At 44.5% G+C, this 13,135-nt stretch overlaps 1 protein-coding gene across 1 annotated transcript; it reads right to left on the bottom strand.

The window, feature by feature from the left end:
- Positions 1 to 639: 639 nt before the first annotated feature.
- Positions 640 to 11,502, bottom strand: LOC119178560 (uncharacterized). Its single transcript, XM_075867890.1, has 4 exons — positions 11,350 to 11,502; positions 7,262 to 7,379; positions 4,661 to 4,804; positions 640 to 1,474 (listed from the first exon to the last, which is right to left on the bottom strand). Exons 1-4 carry the CDS (start codon positions 11,500 to 11,502, stop codon positions 1,128 to 1,130), a joined length of 762 nt encoding a protein of 253 aa, XP_075724005.1. The 3' UTR covers positions 640 to 1,127.
- Positions 11,503 to 13,135: the final 1,633 nt, after the last annotated feature.

Below are 13,135 nucleotides of genomic sequence, written 5' to 3' on the forward strand. Positions count from 1 at the left end.
CCTATAAACGCTCTTAGAAAACCCTTGCCTTCAAGATGCATTCCTCGTTATTTTTAATTTTTGCTATACCACAGCACCGAAAAACCTGCTCACCGTGATTGCTATCACCTCAACTGCTGTGGTTGTTTTGTTTGCATTAACATTCCCTGCGCCTGACCGCCATCGAGGAAAACGAGCGTTGACGTGTCAAGTCTGACGCAACGGAAGATTTCTCTTTTGTCATGATGGATTTTCCATCTCTAGGATATTATGTATTACGACCAGATAAATACATTGCGCAGCGAGCGATGGAAGATAAATTGCAAGGCTTGCGTAGCTTTAAGATGTAAACAGGCACGACACTGTAGTTTAGAGGACAAAAAAGAGCCACGCGATATTCTCGTTGCAGCTACTTTTTCATCACGCGATGTCATTCTTTGAATAAGAAAAGTTCTCAGTGGTGCTGCCTCTCCTCTGAGAAAACCACTACTCTTGCACGACATGACACGGCGATTCCTGAGCGAAAACTTTGTCGGCGCGCCCTTCTCAAGCAGCCCACGGCCGCAAAAAAAAAAAAGGCCGAATGCCTCTTTCAGAACCAGCGTACACTTTATAGTCGATAAGTGGTGCTGTGATCTAGTAGGTAAATTCTGGGAAGAATTCCGAGTCGAGGTTCATTCGCGAAGACGCGGCCATATGAAAAAGAAGTGGAGGTCGGATACAACAAGTGCAGAGCATGAGAGATCATTGGTGCTCAAATGCATTAACAAAATGTGTCGTGAGGCAAGTCGTTAGCGATAATTTACAGGTGAAATGATACCGTTTCAAATGCTCAGCCACAGCAGCCATACCATGGCATAGGAGGTATAGTCAGTTTGCGCAGGACAGGAAAAAATGGGGGTCTCTAGAACGGATACGCGTCGCGCAGAGGACGTTACACAAGACGTTGTTTGTTGCAGCAATAGTGGCGATGATGACAATCATGATAACGATGATGGTGATAGCACTATAACAATAGACAACAAGAAAAGTAACACACTTCAACCCGAAACAGTTGTCTCTGTATCGCATAAGCGCACGACGCCAAAGGAGGAAGCACGATCACGAAAAAAACAGCCGAAGCACATTCAGGGCGTTTACAACGTTGGCTACGCCTGTACGTCATCGTCGGGATCTTCTTCGATGGAGATCCTCTCCTCTCGTATGGTGCGGCATCCACCAGCGTGGCTGCTCTCCTCGCTGCTTGGAATGGTGCCACCCGAGTGGCTGGCGGCGTCGGCGCGCGAGTCACCGGCCGAGTTGCTCTCAGAGTCGGCGTCGTCACCCGAGCTTGCTACGCGAGGAACGGCAGCTTGAGACTTAGGCTTGAGCGATCGCAGTAGCTTCCGCAGCCGCTGCCGCAGCGTCAGGTCCTCACACTCGGCGAGCGAGTCCCAGGAACCCCGGCTCCGCTTCTCCTGTTCGTGCTCGTACAGGGCTTTCACTTTCTCTAGCGCTGCAGTATGTAAATAGGACATAGTTAATACACACGAACTCTGTGTCAGTGTGACATGACACCCATTCAAAAAAAGGAAAAACAAGAACAAAGCTAATGTTTCTCTAAGACAACCTCAGCACACATCAGTGCGTAGGTGGGTTGGCAAAAAACTTGATTTCTTCTTTTTAGAAGAGGAGCGAAGAGATAGAGGGAGGGGGAAATCATTACACAGGGTAGTTCTCCCTCACTAAAACTTTGAAAAAGAAAAAAAAATATGAGAGGCCAAAGGGGACACAGTGATACAATGGCTTCGTTAGGTGGTCACCTCTTTGTCACTGTCTCTGCGTTTGTGTCTAAGATATTTTTCTTTTTTCAACATTTTTAGTAGCTTTTTTCTAAATTTAAGTATGTGCGAATTTGCCCAACAAGCAACACTTTTGAAGGCCGCCGCAGCCTTCACTGATCTAATCAGGGTGGCCTCCTAGACTTCGATTTTGAAGCAGCGCAAGGCAGCCTCCCACAGCTCCTCACTGCCTAATTGTTTACAAAGGGATGGAGATGGGGTGTGCTTAGGGCACCCCCACCTGATAGTATTGAGAATTTTTTACAGAGTAATATTTACCGATAGAGGGCGGAATGAACAGCACAGTTATGATTTGGGTGAGTTGGTGCACATTCATCGAAATTTGAACGAGCCAGTGGAACAAAGGACACAGCGAGAAGTGGGACACAAAACTACTGGAAAGATTGAGCGTGAAATCCTGGAAGCCTATCGCATCGTCATATGAAAAGATAATAGCATAGGTGCACCTTATATCACAAGTACAAATCGGAAGAGAAAGAGGGGTGGGTAAAATAAGAGAAAGGAACGGAGGTCAACCAGATTTATATCCACTTTAGAACTCTGCACTAAGGAGAGATGGAAAGGGTAAAGATGAAAACTAAAGCAAAGAGATGAGTAGACGCGCGAAAAAATGTAAACGAAGAAACAGAAGAAAGGCGTAAAAGTAACACTTCCTATAGCACTAGCGTTAGCGACTTCTTCTATCTTGTTACCAGTGTTGTTCGGTGCTTTGTTATGTTTGTTAGCTTTGCATGCACACCCGGTTTTTCAAGATGATAAATACTTTCAGTAAGCCGCAGCTGTTTGTCCAACCACTCCGCATGTTACTCCTCTCCTCTGTCCTTCGTTCCCTTGACTTGCTCCTACGATGAAGAATGAGAGCAGAGCGTTAGTCATGTTTCCTGCTATTTAATATGAAACAGTCGGACTTGAATGAATGAAGTATGAAGTTTTACCAAAAATAAGAGATAAAAACATGTGTAAGAGTAGTACGGTAAACCATCTGAGAATTCAGTTTGACATAAAACAAAATGCAACCTCAAGGAGCACACATAAAGTGAGTTAACAATGCTCGCACACAAAAGCACGCACAGCAAAGTTGCTGTCAGTCACTCAGGCCGGTGTACTGCGAGCCTGTAAGCGAAACCAAGCTGTGGATGGTGGGCTGTGAGGGCCATTGAAGTGAAGCGACATGGTTTCACAGCATTAACTTGATCACCCGATGCACTGCGCCTACATTTTACCTTGTGTTTCATTGAATTTCTCTCTTTCTCTCTCTCTAGATATAATAACAAAGATGTCCTTCAATTTTGTTCCATCATAAACGCAGTCGTAAAAAACAAAACAATTGCAAAGTCTAAGTGGTCTGCCACATCAGAGTTTGCTTGTTCTGGGATAGGGATATATCGGCATTGGGAAGAGGACGCAAAGATACAGGTACTGAAAAAAGAAAAAAAGTAAGAAGGGCATTTATAAGCTAAAATTTCGCAGAAGACCTTGGAATGGTTAAAATGCTGCAGTGAGTTCAAGGTTAAAAATGCATTTCTTGATCATAATTATATCATACAAATTGCAAAGCACCTGCGCTTTCGCTCTATACATGCTCGACTTTACTGTTCATTGTAACTGGTGTTGTTCATGCTCAGTTCTGTTCTTCATTTTGTATGTATGTATGTGTGTGTGTATGTGTGTGTATGTGTGTGTATGTGTGTATGTATGTGTGTGTATGTATGTGTGTGTATGTATGTGTGTGTATGTATGTGTGTGTATGTATGTGTGTGTATGTATGTGTGTAAGTATGTGTGTACGTATGTGTGTGTATGTATGTGTGTGTGTATGTATGTGTGTGTGTATGTGTGTGTGTATGTGTGTGTATGTATGTATGTATGTATGTATGTATGTATGTATGTACGTATGTATGTATGTATGTACGTGTGTATGTATGTACGTATGTATGTGTGTATGTACGTGTGTATGTATGTACGTATGTATGTATGTATGTACGTGTGTATGTATGTACGTGTGTATGTATGTATGTGTGTGTATGTATGTGTGTATGTATGTGTGTGTATGTGTGTGTATGTGTGTGTATGTGTGTGTATGTATGTGTGTGTGTATGTATGTATGTGTGTATGTGTGTATGTATGTGTGTATGTATGTATGTATGTATGTATGTATGTATGTATGTATGTATGTATGTATGTATGTATGTATGTATGTATGTATGTATGTATGTATGTATGTGTGTATGTATGTATGTGTGTATGTATGTGTGTATGTATGTGTGTATGTAGGTATGTTTGTATGTAGGTGTGTGTGTATGTAGGTGTGTGTGTATGTAGGTATGTGTGTATGTAGGTGTGTGTGTATGTAGGTGTGTGTGTATGTAGGTATGTGTGTATGTAGGTGTGTGGGTATGTAGGTATGTGTGTATGTATGTGTGTATGTATGTATGTATGTATGTGTGTATGTGTATGTATGTATGTATGTATGTATGCGTGTATGTATGTATGTACGTATGTATGTATGTATGTACGTATGCATGTATGTACGTATGCATGTATGTACGTATGCATGTATGTATGTACGTATGTATGTATGTATGTATGTATGTATGTATGTATGTATGTATGTATGTATGTATGTATGTATGTATGTATGTATGTATGTATGTATGTATGTATGTATGTATGTATGTATGTATGTATGTATGTATGTATGTATGTATGTATAAGCCCAGAGAAATGTTGACGATAGTCGAGTCTCAGCGTTGTGAAATAACAGAGATAATGATGCGTGTATTAGGCAGATACATGTAATGTTTAGGTTGGTCAACTTTACTAAAGGAGGCCAATACCTACCTAATTTAAATTCGACTTCTTCGACGGGCACTTTGTTCAGATGCTTTCTAAAAACTTGGGTGAGCTTCTTTCGATGGAAGTCTGCCTCGATCTCTTGCTTCGTTCTCGGAATGCGGCATTTCATAAAGCAGCACATCACCACCACTGAAAAACAAAACAAAAATGAAGTTTATGTGGTTTCTTTTTAAACTATCTCTTCGAATGCTTTATTTGCACGAACTAAATATTAGTTACGTCGTTTAAGGAGTCCTCGAGAAAGAGGAGGCAACCTTTCCAATATTCGAAGTTACTCGGCTTCACGTTGTCCTCCGAACTAAACTAGTTGGTATTCGCCACATGCATTGACTATTGGCCGATGCATGAGGGCGCAGTCATTCAGAGTATACGAGTATACCTGTGTCACCCACTCTCTGCGATTACTCAATCCTCCAATGCAGGATAGCCAACTTCATGACTAACCTTCCTGATTTCATCGTTCACTCTGTCAGTGATAAAGATACGTAAACCGCATGATGACCAAGAATAGATGACATTTTTCGCTTTCTTCCTCCTGTATTAAATAACGTCAATACCGTGCATAGGTCGCCAAAAAAAGTGTAGCTCACTTGAACACATTCGAGAAATGTGTCTTGAGCTTTAGACTCCCTCCGACTCCACTCACCAAAGTTTTCTTGAACCGGCCTCACTCGGACTCACAAGGACTAAGATTTTCTTCAACAGGAATCCTCCCACATGCATACGTCAGTTGGCACAAGGCCCTCAGTCCCCAGCGGCTGCGAAGCAGCTGACCATGGTGGCGGTCAGATCTCCAAAGCAGCTGAGGGTGCTAAGAATCTCTGGGTACAGACAGACTGCCATTGGAACGTGAACTTGGCAATGTTTAACGCTAGAACCTTAGCCAGTGAGGCAAGTCTAGCTGCACTATTCGAGGAGATAGAGGGTGTTAAATGGGATGTAGTAGGGCTCAGTGATGTTAGGAGGATATATGAGGCCTTTACAGGGCTATATAATGGGAATGTCTTTTGCTATCATGAATTGGCTAGCAGAAGGGAACTCGGCGTGGGGTTCCTTATTCACCTGGATTCACTCGGACTAAAATCATTAGAATATACCCACACCGACTTACTCATACTCACGGCTCGATCTGGGTCTCAGTGAGTTCGAGTGAGTCGACTCGTAGGTGAGATCACCAACCTATGGTATCGAGAATATGGTGATGGCACTTCGCTGACCAACAATCTAAAACGTTCAATATTTGTTCCCGAAAGATGCGTTGGGCGAGGCTGATACGCTGAAATGATGAACACTGACTTAATGAAGACAGGTATGTTCGTTAAAACGTTTGCACCAATGACATTCCTCTGTTAAAGTCTGTCATCTCTTCAAGCTTCAATCTTTTTTCTTAACTTCAGCCTCATAAAGATAGCTACGCTGTAAGCCATTTTTTTTTGAACGAGTGCCGCATCTTCCAAAAACGGTTGTAATTTCATAAGTCTTGAACAGTTGTCCGTGTTGGAGACAAAAAAAAAAAAAGGTGATTGATGTAACAATTGAAGAAACAAACTTAGACAGCTTTCCTCCATGCTCGTAATGCAGCGTCACTTAAAACTCATGAAAGTTTTTTTGCGAGGCGTAAATAATGTATTTCCTAATTTATTACGGCATTCTTGTTATTTAGATTGGTTTACCGTCAGAAAAATCAAACCAAGTTGTAACTGACAAAAGTGCTTCGCTGCGTACGCACTACATCAAAGGTGAAGCAAAACAACATCTTGTAGGGTGAAAAGGGGTTGTTGTGGGAAAATGATGGTGCGACACTATAATGGCTATACTATACTGTTCAATACAAATAAACCTATCACTACGTGACATTTCATAGCTCATTACACAAAGTGTGAATTTACACTGCTTGATAATACTGACCAAATTATTTCTTCAGAGAAAAACAAAGCGATATATTGTGCTAACATTTTTTTTTCACGCCAGATAAAAAACCCACTTATACTCTGAACCATCGGTGATTCGAAATGAATGGTCCCGATCCCGTATCCACACTTTAAGATACCCTTGAATAAGTGATCCTGTGTTAAAAATTGCCACTGGGTATTTTAAACCCCGTCAGCAACTTTAGAGTTCTTGAAGGGTATGCCGGTGCGACTTTCAGGGGGAGCGGTGCAGTACAGTTGAAAAAAAAAATGTACTAAATCTCACAGAATGGCTTAAGTACAACAAGGTGTCTCTAGAATAACACAGAGCATGTAGCTAGGGGTAGCTTGCGGGGTGAGTTGGTAAATCATCATACGCTTGTGCACAAAAAAATTGAAACCAGGCTGACTATGAGACGTCAACAACGTAAGCGTGGTAATCTCACTCAACACCAATTAGCATCAATTGATATTGCAAAGTAAGCATTATTTATCATTTATTCTGGCTTCCGACGAGTTAGTAATAGGTGACAGGGCGAGCGCAGAGCGAGAAACGGGGACACGGGTATTCACAGGTGCAGAGGTTTGAGCATGTCGGCAGTACCTGGCAAAACGAGCACAACGTGAAACATGGTCACACCAGTCTAAAGACACAACGTCGAGAGATGAGTCTTACCGACGACGATGAGGCCTCCGAGAGAGAGGAACATGAGCTGCCATACTCGGAAGCCGGCGATGACGTCCTGCTCCAGCCAGTCTGCCGTGTCCTCCACGTGCAGCGAGGGGACGCACTCCTGCGAATGCGAAAACCGTATAAGTAGGCAATTTTATACACTCTGTCACTACCACAAAGAGACAAATAAGACGGCCTGTGGACAGTGTAATTCACCAATGGCCACTACTACTATTGAGCCTTTTCGCCCGCTTGCGCACAGTTTTCTTTGCACATTATTTTGATTGAACTGAAAAAAGACCTCATTCAATAACAGTTTATTCTTTAATGGTAAGAATACGGCACTGAACAGCATTAACAGAGCCTCCAAAGGAAGGCAATAACTGGGAAGAAAGAAAAGGCAGGGATGTCAACCAGTCTAGAAGGACCGGGAATGTACCTTATACTGGAAAAAGGGGTGGGGGAGTTTTAAAGATAAAGAAAGAGGGAGAAACAGAAAGAAGAGAGCACTCACACACCAAGTTATATGCCTCACAGTCAGGACATCATCATTAGTCTGTAACCGCAGGAGCAGGTCTCAAGTCTTCAAAAAGTTGAAGGACATGAGACCTGTACATTCGTCGCGAGTGAACGTGACCTTCATTACGTTCACCAGTGATGACCTCCCAGGAGGACATTCACGAACTTTGTGGCATACCAGCGACGAAGTGTGATGACGCCACGATAAGCCGGGTGCTGTGCTTATCAGTTATCTTCCTCACCACCCGAAGCGTTAATAAGCCCCTGCGACGGCCTAGATGTGAGACATTGTAATATGACTTGTAGTTTTTCGCCTCCAGCGCGGTTGCTGCCAGGTTACTTCGAGTACGCGATACAGGCGTTCTGTTCTACCAGCTGGCTTCTTGAACACGGCGTGTATCACCCACAATAAATTTTTGGGAATCGGTATAATACGGAAGTGAAACGTGTCCCCGAAGAGGTAGTTGAGCATTTATAGTGCATTGTTTCGCCGTAGGGGAGAAACAGTGAATGCTGCAGTAACAAATTGCAATGTCACGCGAAGAACTGTAAGCTGCTCCAAATTTGCGGCGCACACCTCAAGCAGAACGCACGCACAGGACGAGCGCGGGCAAACAACTTTCACAATTTTTAGTTTATGTGTGAGTGTTGGCAGCGCGCTGCTTACGGAAACGCGGCCGCGGCAGCGAACAAATTGACGTTCGTGCTCTCTTTAACTACTGTAACTTCAAAGCAAACTTGCGGTAAAAGCACAAGAATCCTGAGATTAGCGCTCGTGCGAGTGAGCCACCACGCTATAGAACGTATACCTTCCTCTTGAGGGATATATATATATATATATATATATATATATATATATATATATATATATATATATATATATATATATATATATATATATATATATATATATATATATATATATATATATATATATATATATAGTGGCAATCTACCTGTCATAATTTGAGAGTGCTTGCCGAATGAGCTCCACCCCATTCTGATTCTCCTAGTTACTTCAACCTCGTGGTTCGGCTCTGCGGTTATTACCTGCCCTAAACAGACATAGTCTTCTACAACTTGAAGTGCACTATTACCTATCTCGAAGCGCTGCTCTTTTCCGAGGTTGTTGTACATGATTTTCGTTTTCTGCAGATTAATTTTAAGACCCACCTTTCTGCTTTCCTTGTCTAACTCCGTAATCATCAGTTGCAATTCGTCCCCTGAGTTACTCAGCAATGCAATGCCATCGGCGAAGCGCAGGTTACTAAGGAACTCTCCATTAACTCTTATCCCTAACTGTTCCCTATTCTAGGTTTCTGAAAACCTCCTGTAAGCACGCGGTAAATAGCATTGGGGAGATTGTGTCCCCCTGCCTTACATCCTTCTTAATTGGTATTCTGTTGCTTTCTTTATGAAGCACTATGGTAGCAGTTGATCCCCTGTAGATTTCTTCCAGGATGTTTATATATACTTCATCAACGCCCTGATTCCTCAGTGTCTGAATGACGGCTGATATTTCTACTGAATCAAACGCCTTCTCGTAATCTATGAAGGCTATATACAGTGGTTGGTTATATTCTGAGTATTTCTGTATTACCTGATTGATAGTATGAATGTGGTCGATTGTTGAGTAGCCTGTTCGAAATCCTGCTTGTTCCTTTGGTTGATTGAATTCTAATGTTTTCTTTACTCTGTTAGCAATTACCTTTGTAACTAGCTTGTATACTACAGAGGGCAAGTTGATCGGCTTGTAATTCTTCAAGTCCTTGTCATCTCCTTTCTTATGTATTAAGATGATGTTAGCGTTCTTGCAAGCCTCTGGTACTCTTCTCGTCAGGAGACACCTCGTAAACAGGGTGGCTAGTTTTTCTAACACAATCAATCCTCCATTTTTCAGCAGATCTGACGTTACCTGATCCTCACCAGCAGCTTTGCCTCTTTGCATGCTCTCCAAAGCTTTTCTGACTTCTTCTATCAGTACTGGTGGTGTGTCATCTGGGTTACTGCTAGTTCTTATAGTATTAAAGTCGTGGTTGTCCCGGCTACTGTACAGATCTCTGTAAAACTCCTCCGCTATTTTACCTATCCCATCCACATTGGCAGTTATTTCGCCTTCTTTGTCCCTTAGTGCATACGTCCGATTTTTGCCTACCCCAAGCTTCGTCTTCACTGCTTTGACGCTTCCTTCGTTTTTCAGAGCGTGTTCAATTCTCTCCATAATATACCTTCTTATATCTTATACCTTACGCGTAATAATCAAATTTGAAAGCTCTGCCAGTTCTTTTTTGTCTGTTGTACTTGAGACTTTCATAATTTGACGCTTCTTAATGAGATTTTTCGTTTCATGGGAAAGCTCGCCAGCGTCCCGTCTAACTACCCTGCCTCCAACTTCCACTGCACACTCCGTAACGATATTCGTCAGATTATCATTCATTATATCTACGCGAAGGTTGGTTTCCTCACTAAGAGCCGAGTACCTGTTCTGAAGTTCTAATGGACTATATGCCTGTTTTATCCGCATCTGCCAACCAGCCTAGGCCGACGGTAGTGATGCGCCGCAAGCAGGCGAAGTCAACATCAGCACTTCCGGCCTCCCGGCGTACAGCCCTACTTGGGATCATGGGCAATGCAATATGACTTTGAGACCATCTGAATGCCGTGCGGATTACCAGGAGGCAGTGTGCGTTGAGGAGGAATCAGAGATAGATCGGCCAGCCGGTGAACAGCTCGCACAGAGCAGCGAGGTGAGGCTTTCGTACGCCCCTGGTGTCTGCAGCATGATGTGCAGCTGTGGTGGCGTTAACCCCTATGGACGCCGTGGTACACAACCACCAAAAAACAACCTGATTCCTCGAGACCGCAGAACAAGAAGAGGCAGAGATGGCTGTGCAGAGGCTCCTGCGTCAAAGCATGATGCCCGGGCATTGCAGCCTGCCCAGAACGCCTACGGCAATGAAGACCAGTGCCCTAAGCTGTACCAGCAAAATTGCCTGCTAAGCGTGCTGCAACCGCTACGAGATAGCCATGGTCACCGACCAGAGTGTTCGACAGCCCCGCAAGGCGAGTCATCGCGTCCACGAGAGGGACCCCACAGACGCAGCCAATACGATGACAGCTTCCCAGAATGTCCTGCCGCAGATGCCAAGACCGGCCGGGAATTATGTTTTCTGCCACACATCACAGAAGTTGCGTACCCACTCTCGACACCAGCCAAGGCACCTAGCGCGTCTTTTGGGGTACGCTTTCGGCAACCCTCGTCCGGCGTTTTACGTCAGCCGCTGATTTTGCGGCCCGTCCGAAGCGCGCTGTTAGGTGCACGTTTAACTGCTTCCCACAGAGAGTCTCTGCATGGCCGAGACCGACCACAACGATGCAGCCAGTCTCGACCTCCCAATAGACTTGTGGCAGACTCCGGCATCCATTTCCAGCGTGGCCGAGGCCGACCTCCGAGATGCAGCCAGTATCGACCACCAGATCTACTTCTGGCAGATACCCGGACCAAATCGCAGCATGGCCGAGAGCGTCGGCCACAACGGTCAGCCAGTGCCAGCTGTCTGAGTCCACCGCACTTGTTCAAGAGACATCATGGCGTGCAAAGCAGCAACCAGCTCGAGGCAGACAGTGCCGTCCACCAGAGACGCTTCCCCCAGACCGTCGCCCGATGTTGCATCGTGGTCCGGGCCAACCACCACGATGCAGCCAAGCCTACCCACCAAAAACATTGCCGCCAGCTCCGCGCGCGCGCAGTCATGGCTGAGTGTCATGACCAAGAAAGACACTGGGGCTCCAGCGCGCGGATATCCAGAGCAAGGAAGAGAAGAACGAAGTCATAATAGAACAGCTTGACCAACGAATGGGTGTTGTGTCTGTCTCGCTCATTACAATATATATATATATATATATATATATATATATATATATATATATATATATATATATATATATATATATATATATATATATATATATATATATATATATATATATATATATATATATATGCGTGCGTGTGTGTGTGTGTGTGTGTGTGTGACGTAAGAAGGTAGCGACGTTGGTAGAAGCAGAGGAGGAAGAAGTGACAATAGAATAAACATGCCGTATGAGCCAGGCCACGTCTCCCAGTCATCATAGCGTCACACGAGTCGACAGGATGAAGACCTGGCGGCCACTTCATCAACCAGCCACCATCTCCGAACGTCTCAGCAAGACGCAGTGACCGAACGTGGACCACGAAAGTACATCCCAACACTACACCAAGACCAGCATTATGACAGCACCATCAGACGACCTTCCCATCCCCAAGTACACCGGAGCAGCGGACGATGGACCTGTACAGGACTGGTTTGACCTGTTCGAGCACGACGCAACCGGTGCATTATGGTCGGTACGAGAAATGATCACCAACTTCACTGACTACATCTCCGATGAGTCATTCAAGTTTTACCTGACACACATATTCGAAAACGACGAATCATGGCAAAAAGATCAGGGAAGAGATGATTGCCCGTTTTAACGACTACGACAAGGACTTCCTCATTACCGACCATCTGCATACAACCACACTCGGCCGTCACAGTCCACGCTTATTTCTCAAGAAACGTGGCGTTCCACCAGGTTTGTCTTCACGAAAGTCGGCATTTTCAAAGTCGTGGCACCAACATACGACACGAGACGTCGCTCACCCTACTGATGCCTTTCATGCTTCGTCTCGCATACATGGTCCGCCACCTGGTTTTCTACGACGCAGCTCTTGAAAGGCTCCTAACGGTCACTATTCGTGTCATAAGGACGCCTTGTTCGTGGTAGACCAGCTGACACATGGCGAAAATACCAAACAACGCCAAGATGACTCAAAGAGTGAAAATCAGTCTTCACGCATTGGAGCAGCTTACTCCCCATCTCGCAGACTTGGCCCGCCTCCTGGTTTTCCATCGCTTGGCTCTTTCGTGACTCACAATGTCCATCTCACATCTAGCACGCTCACAATGGTCGGGATAGAGCTGCGGAGCTCGGACGATGCTACGCCAAGCCCTGGACTTACCACCCAGATTCATGCGCCAGAACAGCTCGCATCGTTAGTTGCACAGAAAGAGGGCCATTCACAACTCAAACCTTACCGAACTACCCCTGTTGCAATGTTGCCGTCCAGTGCGCAGCCACCAGAAACTCCAAACACAGAAGGCTCAGACGCATCGAACGTCGCATGCTACCAGGCGCAAGAACCACTCATAGTGAGCCGCGAAGAAGAAGCCCCTGATGAACTATATCTGTCAACTCTGAAAGTTTTTTGTCGCAAGAGTTCATTTCCACGGCACCGCAGACTTGCCAAAATTTGCATTTTCAACCTGGTGATAC

The sequence above is a fragment of the Rhipicephalus microplus genome, chromosome 1, assembly GCF_043290135.1.
Source record: "Rhipicephalus microplus isolate Deutch F79 chromosome 1, USDA_Rmic, whole genome shotgun sequence".
In the NCBI taxonomy this organism is placed as follows: Eukaryota; Metazoa; Arthropoda; class Arachnida; order Ixodida; family Ixodidae; genus Rhipicephalus; species Rhipicephalus microplus.

What these genes read in the sequence shown, in the direction of transcription:
- LOC119178560 (XM_075867890.1), bottom strand. Translation starts at nt 11,502, where the DNA reads ATGTTTTTGGTGGGTAGGCTTGGCTGCATCGTGGTGGTTGGCCCGGAC. An exon ending in CCATGATGTCTCTTGAACAA is followed by an intron (nt 7,380 to 11,349) that starts GTGCGGTGGACT and finishes TCGCATTCGCAG; the next exon opens with GAGTGCGTCCCCTCGCTGCA. An exon ending in AGAAGTCGAATTTAAATTAG is followed by an intron (nt 1,475 to 4,660) that starts GTAGGTATTGGC and finishes TACATACTGCAG; the next exon opens with CGCTAGAGAAAGTGAAAGCC.